This window comes from Mycteria americana, chromosome 1, assembly GCF_035582795.1.
Source record: "Mycteria americana isolate JAX WOST 10 ecotype Jacksonville Zoo and Gardens chromosome 1, USCA_MyAme_1.0, whole genome shotgun sequence".
Lineage (NCBI taxonomy): Eukaryota > Metazoa > Chordata > Aves > Ciconiiformes > Ciconiidae > Mycteria > Mycteria americana.
Genome location: NC_134365.1, coordinates 207,743,622 through 207,757,477, shown reverse-complemented (window position 1 = coordinate 207,757,477; position 13,856 = coordinate 207,743,622). Strand labels below are relative to the sequence as shown.

Below are 13,856 nucleotides of genomic sequence, written 5' to 3'. Positions count from 1 at the left end.
TTTGTTATCAGGCATTTGCTCCCCCTGAATGTTCAAAGAGTAGGACTCGTCTCACCTTGGTTACCTTGGACATCTACATTATCAATTTTTACACCTGAGTTACTTCTCTAGACTTGCTTTAGAGCCAATTGAAAGTAAAAAAACACTTTCAGAAATACTGCATGACATATTTTAATGACTATTTCAAGTTGAGATGAATAGCACAGGGGAAATTTTCTGTTCACTGACTTTCACAGAAGTCTAGACAACTAGCTCAGATGTAGAAAGTTACACTGTAGAGATCCCAATTGGACAAGATGAGTATCCAACAGAGAACATGTCTAAACGACTTCCCAACCTTCTTGAGAATTACATAAATATATTGAGTTTTCTTAGGCCTTGAAATTATTCTTGTAAATCTTATATTTCTCATTTTCCAACATCTCTTTTAGCTTGCAAACACAATTTGATTGCTGTTTTCCAGCACCAGCGTCAGCAGTGCCACAGATAGCATGCTGATACCACATCTCTAACTTCAGGTCAAGGCTCTCTAGCTCATGTATCTCACAACAAGCTTCGGCATGTGAGCCAAAATGTTGCTCTGCGGCTGCAAGTTCAGTCGCTTATTGGTTTAACTACCAAATATTTTCTCAGCCACTGTTTTCCAAGAGGCATAAGTCAAAACAGAAAAAGATATTTTGATCATTGCAATCCACATTTCGTTAACCACTCCTTCCTTGCAGCTGTGTTTGGGTCATAAAAGATGAATATAGCTAGACAGATAGGGAGTTAGATGAATGTAGATATAGATGTATATCTAAAGCTAAAAAATGGGTACAGATAGATTGCCCCTGGCTTAGATCTTAGAAGAGATTTACTCATACATGTGTCAACAACTTCTGGTATTTTTGTGATCTCTGCTAATTTTAATGTCTTAAAAAGATGAAATTACTGTAGAATTTTTCCCAAACAAAAGAATGAAAAAACCCCCAACCACCCCACACCATACAGGACTGCTCATGTAGTCTCTATTTCATGTTCAAAGTAACTTTCTATGAATGCTTTTATTACAGTGACACATTTCCCCCTCTTCTGGTCTGTTCATAGCATTCCCCCTTCTCCCACTCTTAGTCGCTGTTCAGTCCCTTCTTTTTAATTACTTCCTTCATACTGACTGCCATCTAATACACACCCTGGCACAGAAACCATTACTTTGAGTATACAGAATACCCTAATTTATTTGCCAAGGGTGTACTTCATGCATGTGTGTGCTTTATTACCCACAACACCACAATACCAGTTTATTACTTGGATATATTAAAGGATTGCATCCAAGTTTTACATTTCACTTTACTTAGATGGATGCAAACATTCATAGACAAATAGTTATAGACACTATTGTATGTCTACATAAAACTGCTACTGATTTATTTTTTTAATAACCTAACGTAAGCAAGATAGCTCAGATCTGTCATAAAAGAGAAAGGAACTTTAATGTAATTTCTCTACAAAGACAACAGAAGCTAAATACCAAAACTAACCATTTTGTGAAATGCTGTATATTTTATTATTGTATTATTTATTTTCCCTCTCTTCAGAAAAACAACAATAGAGATTAACCAAAATCCTGACTTCTTGGCACTACAGAAAGACATTTTTTGACTAATATATCACCTTCTGTTTGGCTTTCATTTTTGTAGCAGCAGCTAAGATAAGATTCAGTATTCAATCATTTTAATACATAAATGTCCTCTTCAAAATTAAACGAAAAGTAGCCATTTGAGATTCACAGACAAAGGAAAAACATAGAGTCAACCTATGCATCCTTGTACGATTAGGTACTATGAACTGTTCCAAACTGATATCTAACCCTTGAACACCAAATGAAAAAAGGAATATTTTTCAATAAATTCAGGAACAAAATAAATTGGCCTTCATAAATAACTATTACAAAATATTGTAATATGTTTGTAATATATTGGTATGTGCATATTTTCTGGTAGGAGATACATGTATACATGCACACTCACACACACCCTTCAGTATTTTCCAGCTCTGGTGACTGAGACATGACATGGATTTTCAAAACAGTATGTGAGGAGACCATTACTCCATGGTGGAGTCCAGTGCCTTTGGGCAGTCTCAAAACAAAAATCACATATGATCATTTATTCTAATGAAGAATATGATTTTTTCTGAGTGTAGTCCTATTTACCAAAATGAATACTGAATGGGCACTTTTAAAAATAGCCAGATATCCCCATTCACACTTTGCAGAATTATCCCTTCTGAATTTAGGTTCTGTACACAGTATCACAGTGTATTTTAGCACCCAGTAAGTTCATCCATGAACTCCATCAGTTTATTTTCTCCTTTGCAAAAGCAGTAAAACAGCTTCCCCTCCTGTGAAATACTGCCCCAGCTGTGATCAGCGGTGGTAGCTGAGCTGAAATCTCCTCGGCGGTCCGGTTACAGCAAATGAGCTTTGGGGAAACCAAGTGGTGCCCAGCATCACGGCCTCCGTCCCAGCCGCGGCACAGGACGGTTGTAACACAGCAGAGTCAGCTGAAGGCAGCGCATGACCCTGCTCCAGTTCACAGTTTGCTGTCTTGAGACATATTCCCTCATGAAGAATTTATCCTCTTAGGGAAGGTTATGGAGGACAGATGGGATGATAATGTCTTAAACTGCTACGGGAAGATTTGTCAGGGTCTGAACACAGCGAAGGCAGCTCTAGCTGGGCAACTTTGTTTCTAAAAAATCAAGTGTGTTAACTTGCAGAGACTACTGCATGGGCCACCTTTTGCCCCTTGTCTCCTTGGTCCACTTAAAATGTGTAGTGACAGCAAAAATGATTAATACACTCTTCTTGCCATCTCAGTGTCTCTCTCTCACACATGCACAGAAACTTTCCCCTCCCCCCGAGTCCCACATGTCTCTTACCATTAATGTGAGCCAAGGGAACATGGTAATTTGTTTGGCTTAACTTATTTTTGAAAATGGCCAAAGGCACACAGATAATTCCACGACTTCTCCTTTACTGCAAATTGTAAACTTAATGAACTAAAAAAGCAGTCCTGGGAGACTTGAGAAGGTAGTTAGCAATTAAATTACAGTTGGAGGCTCTAAAAAGAATCAGCCCTTAATTCTGCAATAAAGGATGCATATGCTTTATTTGACACATGTGACAACATTGGTTCAGGGCTCCTCAGCAGTTTAGGAAAAACCCGATTTTGCCATATTTTGCCACACCAAGGACGAGGGGCAGCCCTGGCTGCTCCCACCCTGCAACAGGAAGGTGATGATCTGGGTGAGCACTGTGGGGGATGACGAACCAGGGGAACAAGATGCTGGTGGCAGAGGAATGACAGGAGGGGTGGGGGTGACAGCGGCTGCTGCTGAGAGGGATCACCTGCTCTTCATGGTAGGAGCAGCCGCAGACTGTCTTAGTGTCCCAGATAAGGGAGCAAGCAGGCCACGGTCACTCTGAAAACCTCAGCTGACCATGATTTGCCTTACCTCTGACCACATAAGCAGGAGAGCATGGCCAGGAGAACAGGAGAGCATCACCAGAGCTGTTTCTCCCAGAAGAAAGGGTCCTTCTCCACACAGCCTCCTGTGACCAGTCACAGGCTCCTGCTGTCCCCCAGACTGTGCCTGCGATGAAAATGCCCTCAGGATGCAGGCTGACACTGAACCCCACAGATGAGATGAAACAGTGCTCTAGACCACGTCCTGGCCCTGCTTAGTGAACTGTAGAGGCCAGGACCAGAAACACGGGTATTGCTATATGAGGATTTAGGATTTCACAGCGCCCTGTGAATGTAAGTGGGACCTAAATGTTGGATTTAGGTATCTTAGTAGGGAGATAAACACGTTATTCCCCTTACAAAGGTGGCTCTTACTCCTTCAGTGCCCCAGTTCTTCTTCTCTAAAGGGTGATGTTAACTTTTCTCTAAGAGAGCTGACAATACCTGTAATGAAGACTGGGACCTGATTTCTGTAATGGGAGTTGTATAAATTAAAACAAACAGAAAATCAGACTTTGAGATGATAAATTGAGTTTTGCTTCTCATCAGAAAAGCAAACTCAGATCACCTTATTAGGGGTATTAATTTACAGCAAACAGTAACATATGTATGTTTATTTTAAAAATACATTTTTCCACTCCATCCCATCATCCAATAAAACAGTGTGTTGCAGTGGACTTTGTACTAGATGCAAATCTTATCCATTTTGAATAGCACTGGGCCACAGCTGTCCCTCTCAAAACTCCAGGCCACATCTCTGCAGGACATTTGTCAGATATCATCTATATCCTTATGGACATAAAAGAGATATTAGCTCTAGGGTGGGCAAACAATTTTGATGACAGAAAATACGAGCGCAATCCTCCAAAATAAAAATATTCTACATATTATGAAACCTTGTAAAGCTGCACACTTAGCCATGTCATAAAAAGCTAAATTAAATAGCGTTCAGAAAATCCTGAAGATCTCAGAATTACTCAGGAAGCCTGAATTAGCTGTTTGCTTGGTATAGAAATATTCCCACACTGTGCTTGACATATCTGTCCAGTTAGTCTTCCTTTAGAAGTCATCTTCTACTTTTTTCTGGTTTTACTCCTAATAAAGAATGATCCTCCAAAACACTTGTAAAAACAATACCTGCAACCAAATGTAACAGGCATGTAATGCTATATACCACTCCTAGAGGTTTGAAGCAAAGACAGATGTTTATTCCAGAGAATAGTGGTCTGCACTGATTATGGCATTTCCTGTTTTGCATGAATCACAGTTTCATGGTCAGTGTTATCTCTAACCTTAACTGATGGTGTAAGACAGGAGAGAGAAGTAATTTATAAGATAGTAACGAAGCAACCAGCATCACAGTTCAGCATCAACCCTTTCCATTGCCTCTGAGGAAGACCTGGGAATTGTCTGTGCCACTGGTTACTGTAGGCACCCACTAGGAAGCTCCCTTGCAACAATACCCCATCAGCATGATAAAATAGGTGACTTTTAAAACAGTGTATTACTAGAAAGTTCAGTTTTCATTTAGGCAAGGTTTTAAACACTTTAAATGGCTCAGGCAAACCCTAGGTGAAGCTAGAGACTTGCCATGTCCAGCTAATTTCTACATTAAAAATAGACTTGTTTTGATTACACTAACACGTGTAAAACATTTTTATGAAAAAACACATTTTTACACTATCTGGATAATTGTAGCAAACTCCTGAAATAAAGTAAGGGCAACAATTTTTAGATACCTTGCTGAAAGCACGGATATGAGCTTGCAGGAGCATAAGCAAGCCCAGACTCAGTAAAGACGACAGTGTCCATTTCGTGCAGCTTGTACACACAACCTTTGTACCGCCTGCACTGAACCTAAGCCAGGTATTTCTCAGTGAAGCCCCCAGCCTGTCTAGATATTGTAAATGTTATCACCTATCAAGAGTGTAAATGTTAACTCTCATCAATGCACGTATAAATGTACTCCCTTGTCTTTAATATTTATCCAGAACCACCACATGATTTTAATACCTACAAAAACGTTCCCAAAAGACCTTATGTTGCCATCCGCCTGCTCCTGGAGAAACCTTCAATTACGGGAGAGTTAAATTTCCGTGTTGCCTTGTGTGCCTGCTCCTCATTGTTCCTATTCACCTTCACTCTACTCTAAAGAGTATGTATGTCCCCAGCAGAGCCTGGCTGATTAACGCCCAGGATTATGGAGCTGCTCTGTCTCTTGTCTAGCCTCCTGTTTCTGCTGAGGGACCGTACCACAAAATCTCTGTTGCAATTCTTTATGTAACACTACACTAGAAGTAGAGCTCTAATTTTAAAGGAGGCAACTAAGGCAAAAGAGGAACTAGAAAACCAAAAGTCACTCAGGGATGAGCCAGGTCACGCTGAGGAAGGGCCTCCTCATGGCACATCAGGGCAGGCTGCAGAAGCGTGCTTTCTGAACCAGCCAACCTTTTCTCACCCATGTGCTCCATTCCCTGCCCTGGCGGCACCAGGGACAAATACTGCACTCCCAGTTCATCTCGCCAGTTGTGTACTGCAGCATACATTTGAAGGACATTTCTTGCTGACAGTTCCAGATGATGATTTTTTTTATCTTTATAATAATCTTAGCTTGTGTCGCTCCAACTGTGGTAAACGGAGCTATACAGTCCCTACAAATCAGACATGCTATTTATCTCAACATAGCTGTGAACTTAACAGGCTGCATTTACGGTGTATGAAAAATGTTTTTCTGTTCTGTTCTAAATTTACTCCCCTTTAAGTTAATCAAGTCCTTTTGTTCACATCTTCAGCAGCTGCTAAAGAGAAGAGAAAGAAACGAGTATGTGGTTTAAATGCTCTTCTCTGAACTGTATATGAAAGCACTGGATGAAATCTCAGTCCACTGAGGTCCTAAGGATTTCTGCCAGTGACTTCATGGGGCAGACTTTCATCCTCTGCTTTAAGCTGAAATGCTCTTCCCAGAATTTGGTCTTATTCATATAAAATAAAAATTCTCCTCTGCTCCTATTCCAGCTGTTTAGCTCCTGTTTTTAAGAACCCCTTGCATACTCCTCCTCCAAGAAATATTTCAGCTTCTTACAACAGATTGGTGCCACAAAGGTACACCTACGAGAATGAGTCAGGACTAATTAATTCAGAATTGCAGCCTCTCAGCTCAGGTTGGCTGAGCAGAGATGGGTTCATGGCCTTGAGAACTGTGCCACTCCTAGGAAGATTAACTTTAAATATTGACCATGGCAACTTCAAACTCTTCCTAACGCAATGTTGGAAAGGATTCTCGTCCTGCTTTGGAAGGGGTTTGATCTCCTGCTAGTGAAGTCTAGATATCTTGCTCTGTCACAGCAGTATCATATATTAGCATCTGCTTTCAACAGGGTCCCATAAGGTAAACCCAGTCCAAGTGATTTTAGCTAACCTAAGTCATAATTAACACTGCCTATGTTTGCACAAGGCCTGACTTTGCATTTACTGAGAGCAAAAAAGCTTACATTCTTACTGTCTTAACACAAATAAACTGTGGTAAATATTTTTGTAGGTTGTGCACCATTGTAGCTACATAAGTAAAAAACAACCCAAAGAACATTCATGCTTCAAGGACCTAAGGGGCCTTGAATCCCTGGGTCTCAACTATTTTTTTTTTTTTTTTAAATCATGCATTTTTGTAACATTAAAAATTCTATGTAACACTGAAAAAGTCTTTAACTTCACAGAGTTCACAAATAACTAGGTACAAAAAAGTAAAAAAAAGAGGAAGAGGTTAGTAGAAACACCAGAGAAAAGCAAGACATTAAAAAAGGACAAGAAGGACATTATTTAGAGTTCTTTTAGTAAATAACTGTAAAACATTGTGAGAAGTGAGAAAGCTTTCAGTCCAACTACGAGAAAATAATGAGAATGTATGAGGGTTTAGTAGAACTGTGCAATTTAGTTTGCATAAGTGACCAAACCGTCCCACTTCAGTCTCCTCTTTCCCCTGTCCTAAGCCAGCTTCACCCAAGGGTTTGAAAGGACTCCCTTCCTATCCTGCCTGATAGGAAGTGGAAAATGAGTTCACTGGCACCTTCTACATAAGCAGCATGAACTACATTCAGCCCAGAGCCATAAGACATTCCCAAAGATTTAAATCTCCCATTCATTAAACAATTATACATTTTCCCACATTATCCTGCTGATTTGTCAAGATGATGCTGATCTCTTACTGTTCAAGGAATGGGAGAAAGACCTTTGATTGAACTTTGCAATTCTGTGTCTGTCAGAATCGTTATCCCTCTACTCACCTTAAACTCTTTTTCAATGTTGGCAAGCACAGCCAACTCATTGCTGAGCTCTAAAGCAGTCATTACAGGGTCTTCACTGGACAAAGACAGATAAGCAGGGCTGGCCAGACCTTTGTAGGCATTGATTCTAGACCTAGAATGGCTGAAAGAGTCATGCTTTTGCTTCTGATTGCATTCACTGCACTTGCAGAAATAGTCGTGTGGCCTATCGATCCGAGCTCCTTTTCTCAGCAGAGTGTGGACGATCTCATACTCATGGCAGTGAGCAGCCAGAATGATCGGTGTAACATCATGGGAAAACCGTGTGCCATCTTCGTCGTATGCATAGAAGTCATCGTGCTGGAGTTCTGACTGGCTAGGACTCAATGCAAGCCTCTTGCCTTCAGCAAATGCGGGATGGTTTAGGATGGCTTCCACTATCCGAACGTAACCCTTGCTAATAGCCAAAAGCAAGGCATCCCCAACCCGAGACAGGTTCTCCTTCTTCAGCAGAAGTTCTGTGATCTCCAGGTGCTCATTGGCAACCGCCAGCTGCAAGGCGTTCTGCCCCATATAGTCCACACAGTTCACATTGAGTGAGGGACATTCTTCCAGCATTTTGCGAATCACTGGAATATTTCCGTATTCTGCTGCATCCAAAAAGCGCTCCTCCTCAAGAGAAAGACTTGTCGAGTGGTCATTAAACATATATGCTGGCCCTCGACTGGCCTGCCTCCTCCCCTTCTCCCGGAGAATGGTCTGTCGTCGTAGCGCTAGTCTATTCTCGTTGCCTCGGCTGTGTGGAAATAGAGAAATTATTAGTTCTGTTGTATGCAAGTGCATATCCGTTTTAAATAATAATTAATAAAAATATTTTTATTTATCATTTATCTGCTGCATAATTTTAATGCAGCAGGGAGACCAGAAACACTGACTTTGATGCACTTTGTAACCACTGTCGCTACACAGCCTTGAAATCAGTAGCCAGCTACATTTTATTTCAACAAGACAAAAAAGTCCTAGTCAATCATCATTTAAGACTATACTTTTTTCCCTATTTCATCCTCCATGGCTTTTGCATAATTTTTAGTGAAGCTGGATTGTGCATCATGTTAAATAGGTAGAATAACAGTTTTAAAGGTAAGGTTCTTTCTCAGGTTTACACAGAAACCCGTCTCTTTTTCCAGTGCTCTTCTATCCAAACTTATCATCATCATTTAGTATCCCACACATCCCTCTGTTATGTATGGTCACTTCATGAAAAAAGTGCTTCCTGTTTTAATCTAGAAAAGAAGAAAGCATTAGAACCTTTTTACATGCTAAGATTTCACTTTCTGTTTACAAGAATATTTTCAACAGAAAACATTCAGCTAAGTTTGAGAATTGCTTCAAGAGTGAAACTACATTTTCTCTGAATGAATGTACTACTTTAGACACCTTTGCTAGATCTAGCAGACATTTTGAAGGACTTCACTGGAACAACTGGGTATCAAAAGAAAAAGAACATCAGATCTCAAATTCATTGTTTAAATATATATTTTAAATACAAAGATGACCTGGAGAATAGTGTTGACATGCAATGACAGCCACAGTCCAGAGGCAGATGGTATCAACAGCACAAGACAGTGAGAATGGCCCAAGGCTGCTCAGCTGGTAGGAGGAGTCCCAGTGACACCACATGAGCCGAGGTGCCCTCAGGTGGCCCTTCTGAAAGCCACCATCCCCTCAGGATGCCATTCACCTAGAGGTCTTTACCTGGTCTACTTTGGTGCTAAGTCACAGCTCAGCGTGAAGACACGTCACGGTGTGAAAGGAGTCAGCAGTCCTGGGATGAGGGATTGCACGGGACAGCAGGGCACACAAGCATGGAAATTCTCTAAATTCCCGTCTACCTCAGAAAAACAGGCAGGCTGACTTCACTTGCTCTTATTATTCTTACCCCCATCACTACTTCAGAAATTATCTAACTTACATTTTGGATCTGGTTTCTCCTCTTCACCCTGCTGATGTTTTTCTGACATCTATAATTGAGTGCTCAGTCATAAATTGAAGCTGTACAAGATAAAAGCATATCGACTACATTGTATGACATCTGTTACTCCCCATCTCCACCATCCTTTTCATCATTACATTTCATAAGCTTGATATCCTATTTATTCCTCTACTCAGTGGCTTGCCAACAAATTCTGCCAATTCTTGCTTCATGATAGCTCTGAAATGTTGTCCATTCTTCTACTTCTACTACTGAAACCCTCATCCATTCCTCACCTTGTTGCTCCACATTCATCTAATTTTCAGCCTAAATTTAATTATGGTGAATTTATATCTATTTGGTTTTGTTTAGGAACCAGAATTTTATTTCAAATTAAGTAGCATTTTCCCCTGACAATGGTTACCTGCAACACAGAAACACATAGCAATCATATCTCCTCTCAAGCTTCATTTTGCTGAGCTAAATCAACCTCACCTTATTTCCTGCTATGTCCATGCAGTTAAACCTGCCACAGAACAAAAACCCGCTCGAGTACACCTTCCTAAACTATACAGTAATCCCATGTGTCAGTGTTTGCAGTAAAATGATTAGTAACCGTTTTGTGTTAAAATGTACATCTTTGGCTATCTCACTGGTGCATTTACATCCAAGAAATCATTTGGGCATTACGGATTTCTCTGGGAGCCAGAGATAAGTCTTCTCCCTTTGCTGACTTTCCTTAATCAGGTGTCAGAAAGTGAGAGTGATTTATGAACTGAAGGAACTGTGCTGAAAGATCCAGTTTCAACTCTCAACTCCCTTTGAGGACATAGACTTTTGTTATGAGTTTGGGCCTGGGAAACAACTGGGAGCATCCACAGCATTATAATCCAAAGTAAAAAGCTTTTCAGGAGAGTCTGCAATAGCCACTAGAGGCTGAATGAGCTTACATAGTGAGAGGATAGCCTCCTCCTCTTTTTCCTTTACTCATGTAGAAGCGTTTCTTATACTCTAAACTTACTGTGTAAAGAGTATTCTGTTAACTCATTTAAACTTGAGGTTTGGCTTACCTTCAAAAATTTATTACCTCTGGAAGAAGACTATACAACTTCTTATGAAATTAGAACATATAAACTCACAAAATCCAACTATGCTTCTTTCTTCAACACCATGCTTTAGTAAAAGACACCACACTGAAGTCCCTTACTTGCGTATATTGATGCAAAAACAGACATAACGCCTGTAGTTCTCATGACCACCAATGCAAATGTACAGGCTGGAAGCATGGCAAGGAAAAAAAGAGGCTGAGACTGCTGGCAGCATTCTGAAGAAAAATATTAGTCATAAGGATAAATACTCTCAGAGCAAAGTAAATGGAGAAAGCAGCATTACGTTGCCACATTGGCTTAATCACAAGCTCCCCAATGTCCTGAAGTTCAAGAATTTTGAAAATTGCCCAATTACTAAGCGTGACAATAATATCCACTGCTTGTTGAAACTTAAGTAACTGGCTGAAACAATGTTGAAACCATTAGTAATCACCTCTGAATCACCTCTGTGGGTCAGCTTCCAGAAAACTCAAAAGGCCACGGACCTTTTTTAAAAACAAACAAACAAACAAACAAAAAAATCCAATGTAAACTAAATCAATCATTTTCAAATTTAATTATTATATGCTGTTGGTAAACTGCCAATAAATAGCAATCAGCTAGGAGATCAGATAAGAAGTAAAACCAAGTAAGACCATCAACACCAAACACCCAAGAATAAATTATCTTGAAACAATCTAATTTCCTTCTGTGACAGAATAAGAAGCCATGTGAACCAGGCAGAATCCATATATATGTTACAGGTCTTTAGTAAGGCTTTTGCTGCTGTCACACATGATATTCTAACAAGCAAACTAGAGAAAGAGGCTGAATGAAATTATGAAGAGGGAGCACAGTTGGTTGGAAAACTGTAGTCATCAATGCAAGGTTATAAAGACAATTTGCTCAGAAAATCTGACTTAGATCTGGTATTATTTAATATATTAATTAAACGTGATGGATGATGGAATAGAAACTCCATGTTTTACATTTGCATAGGCACTTAGTCTGAGAGGAATTGAAAACAGGAGGAAAGCAAGGCTAGCATTTTAATTGGCCTGACAAGAAGTGATTTCAAATGCTATGCAATTTGAAAAAAAGAAGTAAAAGGTTTTGCACCTAAGTAAGAATAAGCAAGCACACATTAAAAGATGGAAATGGCCTAGGTTAGTTTGGAAGGGGTAGGTATGAAATAATATTGGTGTTACACAAACTTGTGGTGACACAGGCCTTGCGCTTCAAGAACAATACAGACCAATTGCAATTAGTCTAGAGAATTACTACAGAGCTGATAAAAGGTCTGGAAGACATGAAATAAAGTACAAGTAGGTTTTGTTTAATCTAGACAAGACTGAAGGAAGATAGATAGTGTTCAAAGCAATGGTGTAAAAGAAAGGGAATAATTTGTCCTATTCAGGTCTGGGATTGGTAGACAACCTGTTGCTCTGAAGTTTTTAAAACTTGATGGTGAGAAAATATTTCAGAGGAAAGAGGATTATTTGAATGTTTTATTCTTCTACTCTTCTTTGTCGTATACCTATATAAAAAATATAACAATATATGTAGTATATAACATAAGAATATATACTATATAATTTGCAAGACATATTTTATGAAATTATAGATTGATATATAGAAAGTATATAGTAACATGTATAAAATTAAATAATATATACTTAGTCCAATCAGACATAGGATGTGAGCTTAGACAGACACATGGTCTGAACCTCTATGTGATGCCATGCTACAGGACAGAAAGTGATAGGCTGTAGAAAGGAAGATTAGATTAAAATTCTACATGTAAAGACAGTGAAAGTCTGGAAACAAATACCTGAAAAAACTTGGGGTTTTCATCACCAGAGATCTTGAAGAATGGCTCAGGTAAACAAGTGGTAGGAATGGCTAGGGGACAGCTGACTTGGCTTGGTGGAGAGGAACTGGGTAAGATGTCCATGTCTCTCCTAGCCCTATTGTCTACAATTTGATGCTGCAAATTATTAACAAGGACATATCTGTCTCATGAGAGAAGACAAACCCCTCAGACTATGTTATTCAGTACTCATGCTTCTTCTGCAGTTCTCCATTATCAGTCAGTCACTAAAGCCGATGATAGTCCCACATCCTTTACTACTACAAAGCACATCCATGCAGCTCTCTACAAGATATGTCTCTGTCAGGAAACCAGTAACATACAGACCACGACAACTCCCTGGCTTGAATCTGATCATCAAAGTTAGAGCCTGTACAAACTGAAGGTATGCAAAGTGTTGAGTGTTGATAAAGGCCCCTTTCACAGGCCTGGACACCAAGTCAGGGCGCTGGTTATTACTGTCTCCAGGTCCGAGCTCAGCAGAATGCAGACAGGGGAGCTTGTCGGGCCACCACCCATACAGTGCCAGAGACATGTTTATCTTTTACAGTAGCAAGTAGTTTATCTGTTACAGTAGTGGTGTTTTCTAACTGGAATGATTTTTGATCATTCCTTGATCTAGTTAATGATAATGGGAAATGCCTCTTAATAACATCCAATTTGGTATAAGGATCCACAGTTCCCCCATAACCCTTAGAAGCTGGTGCTAAATTATAAGTGGGCTAGAGCTGAAGCGGTCTGTAAACAGCAAGACAAAACCAGCTGTGGACATCTACAATAAAATTTCCAAATAATCAATGATAGTGACTGCATTAGAAGTGAGAAAAGCCTGTAATGAACATCCCTTAAGTATTTAACTTCGCAGCACTGGAAAGATACAGAGTATTTCTACTCATGTGGGTTTTTTTATCAGAAGATGCACATCTAACACCAAGTATGAAATATGTCATCTTTAAGACTGTTATTTGAAATTATGGTTGAAACTGATGTGTCTTCTGGGACTGCCCTGGAGGCACTTCTGAGACTTAAACTGTCATAGCTTTTTGTCCACATACTGCTGAAAAGTGTTTTCTCCAAGCTGACTTATTATGTTGTGCAAATGCTTTTGTATAAAAGCAGATGAAACCGATTTAATTTTAGAGAGTATTTCCTCATCCA

General features: G+C 39.7%; 1 protein-coding gene across 1 annotated transcript in view; it reads right to left on the bottom strand.

Moving 5' to 3' along the window:
- TRPC6 (transient receptor potential cation channel subfamily C member 6) overlaps positions 1-13,856 on the bottom strand; it is a 96,491-nt gene that overhangs the window by 31,786 nt on the left and 50,849 nt on the right. Inside the window, exon 2 of the mRNA XM_075492020.1 lies at positions 7,790-8,564. Coding sequence (XP_075348135.1) covers positions 7,790-8,564 — 775 coding nt within the window. The remainder of the gene's footprint in view (positions 1-7,789; positions 8,565-13,856) is intronic.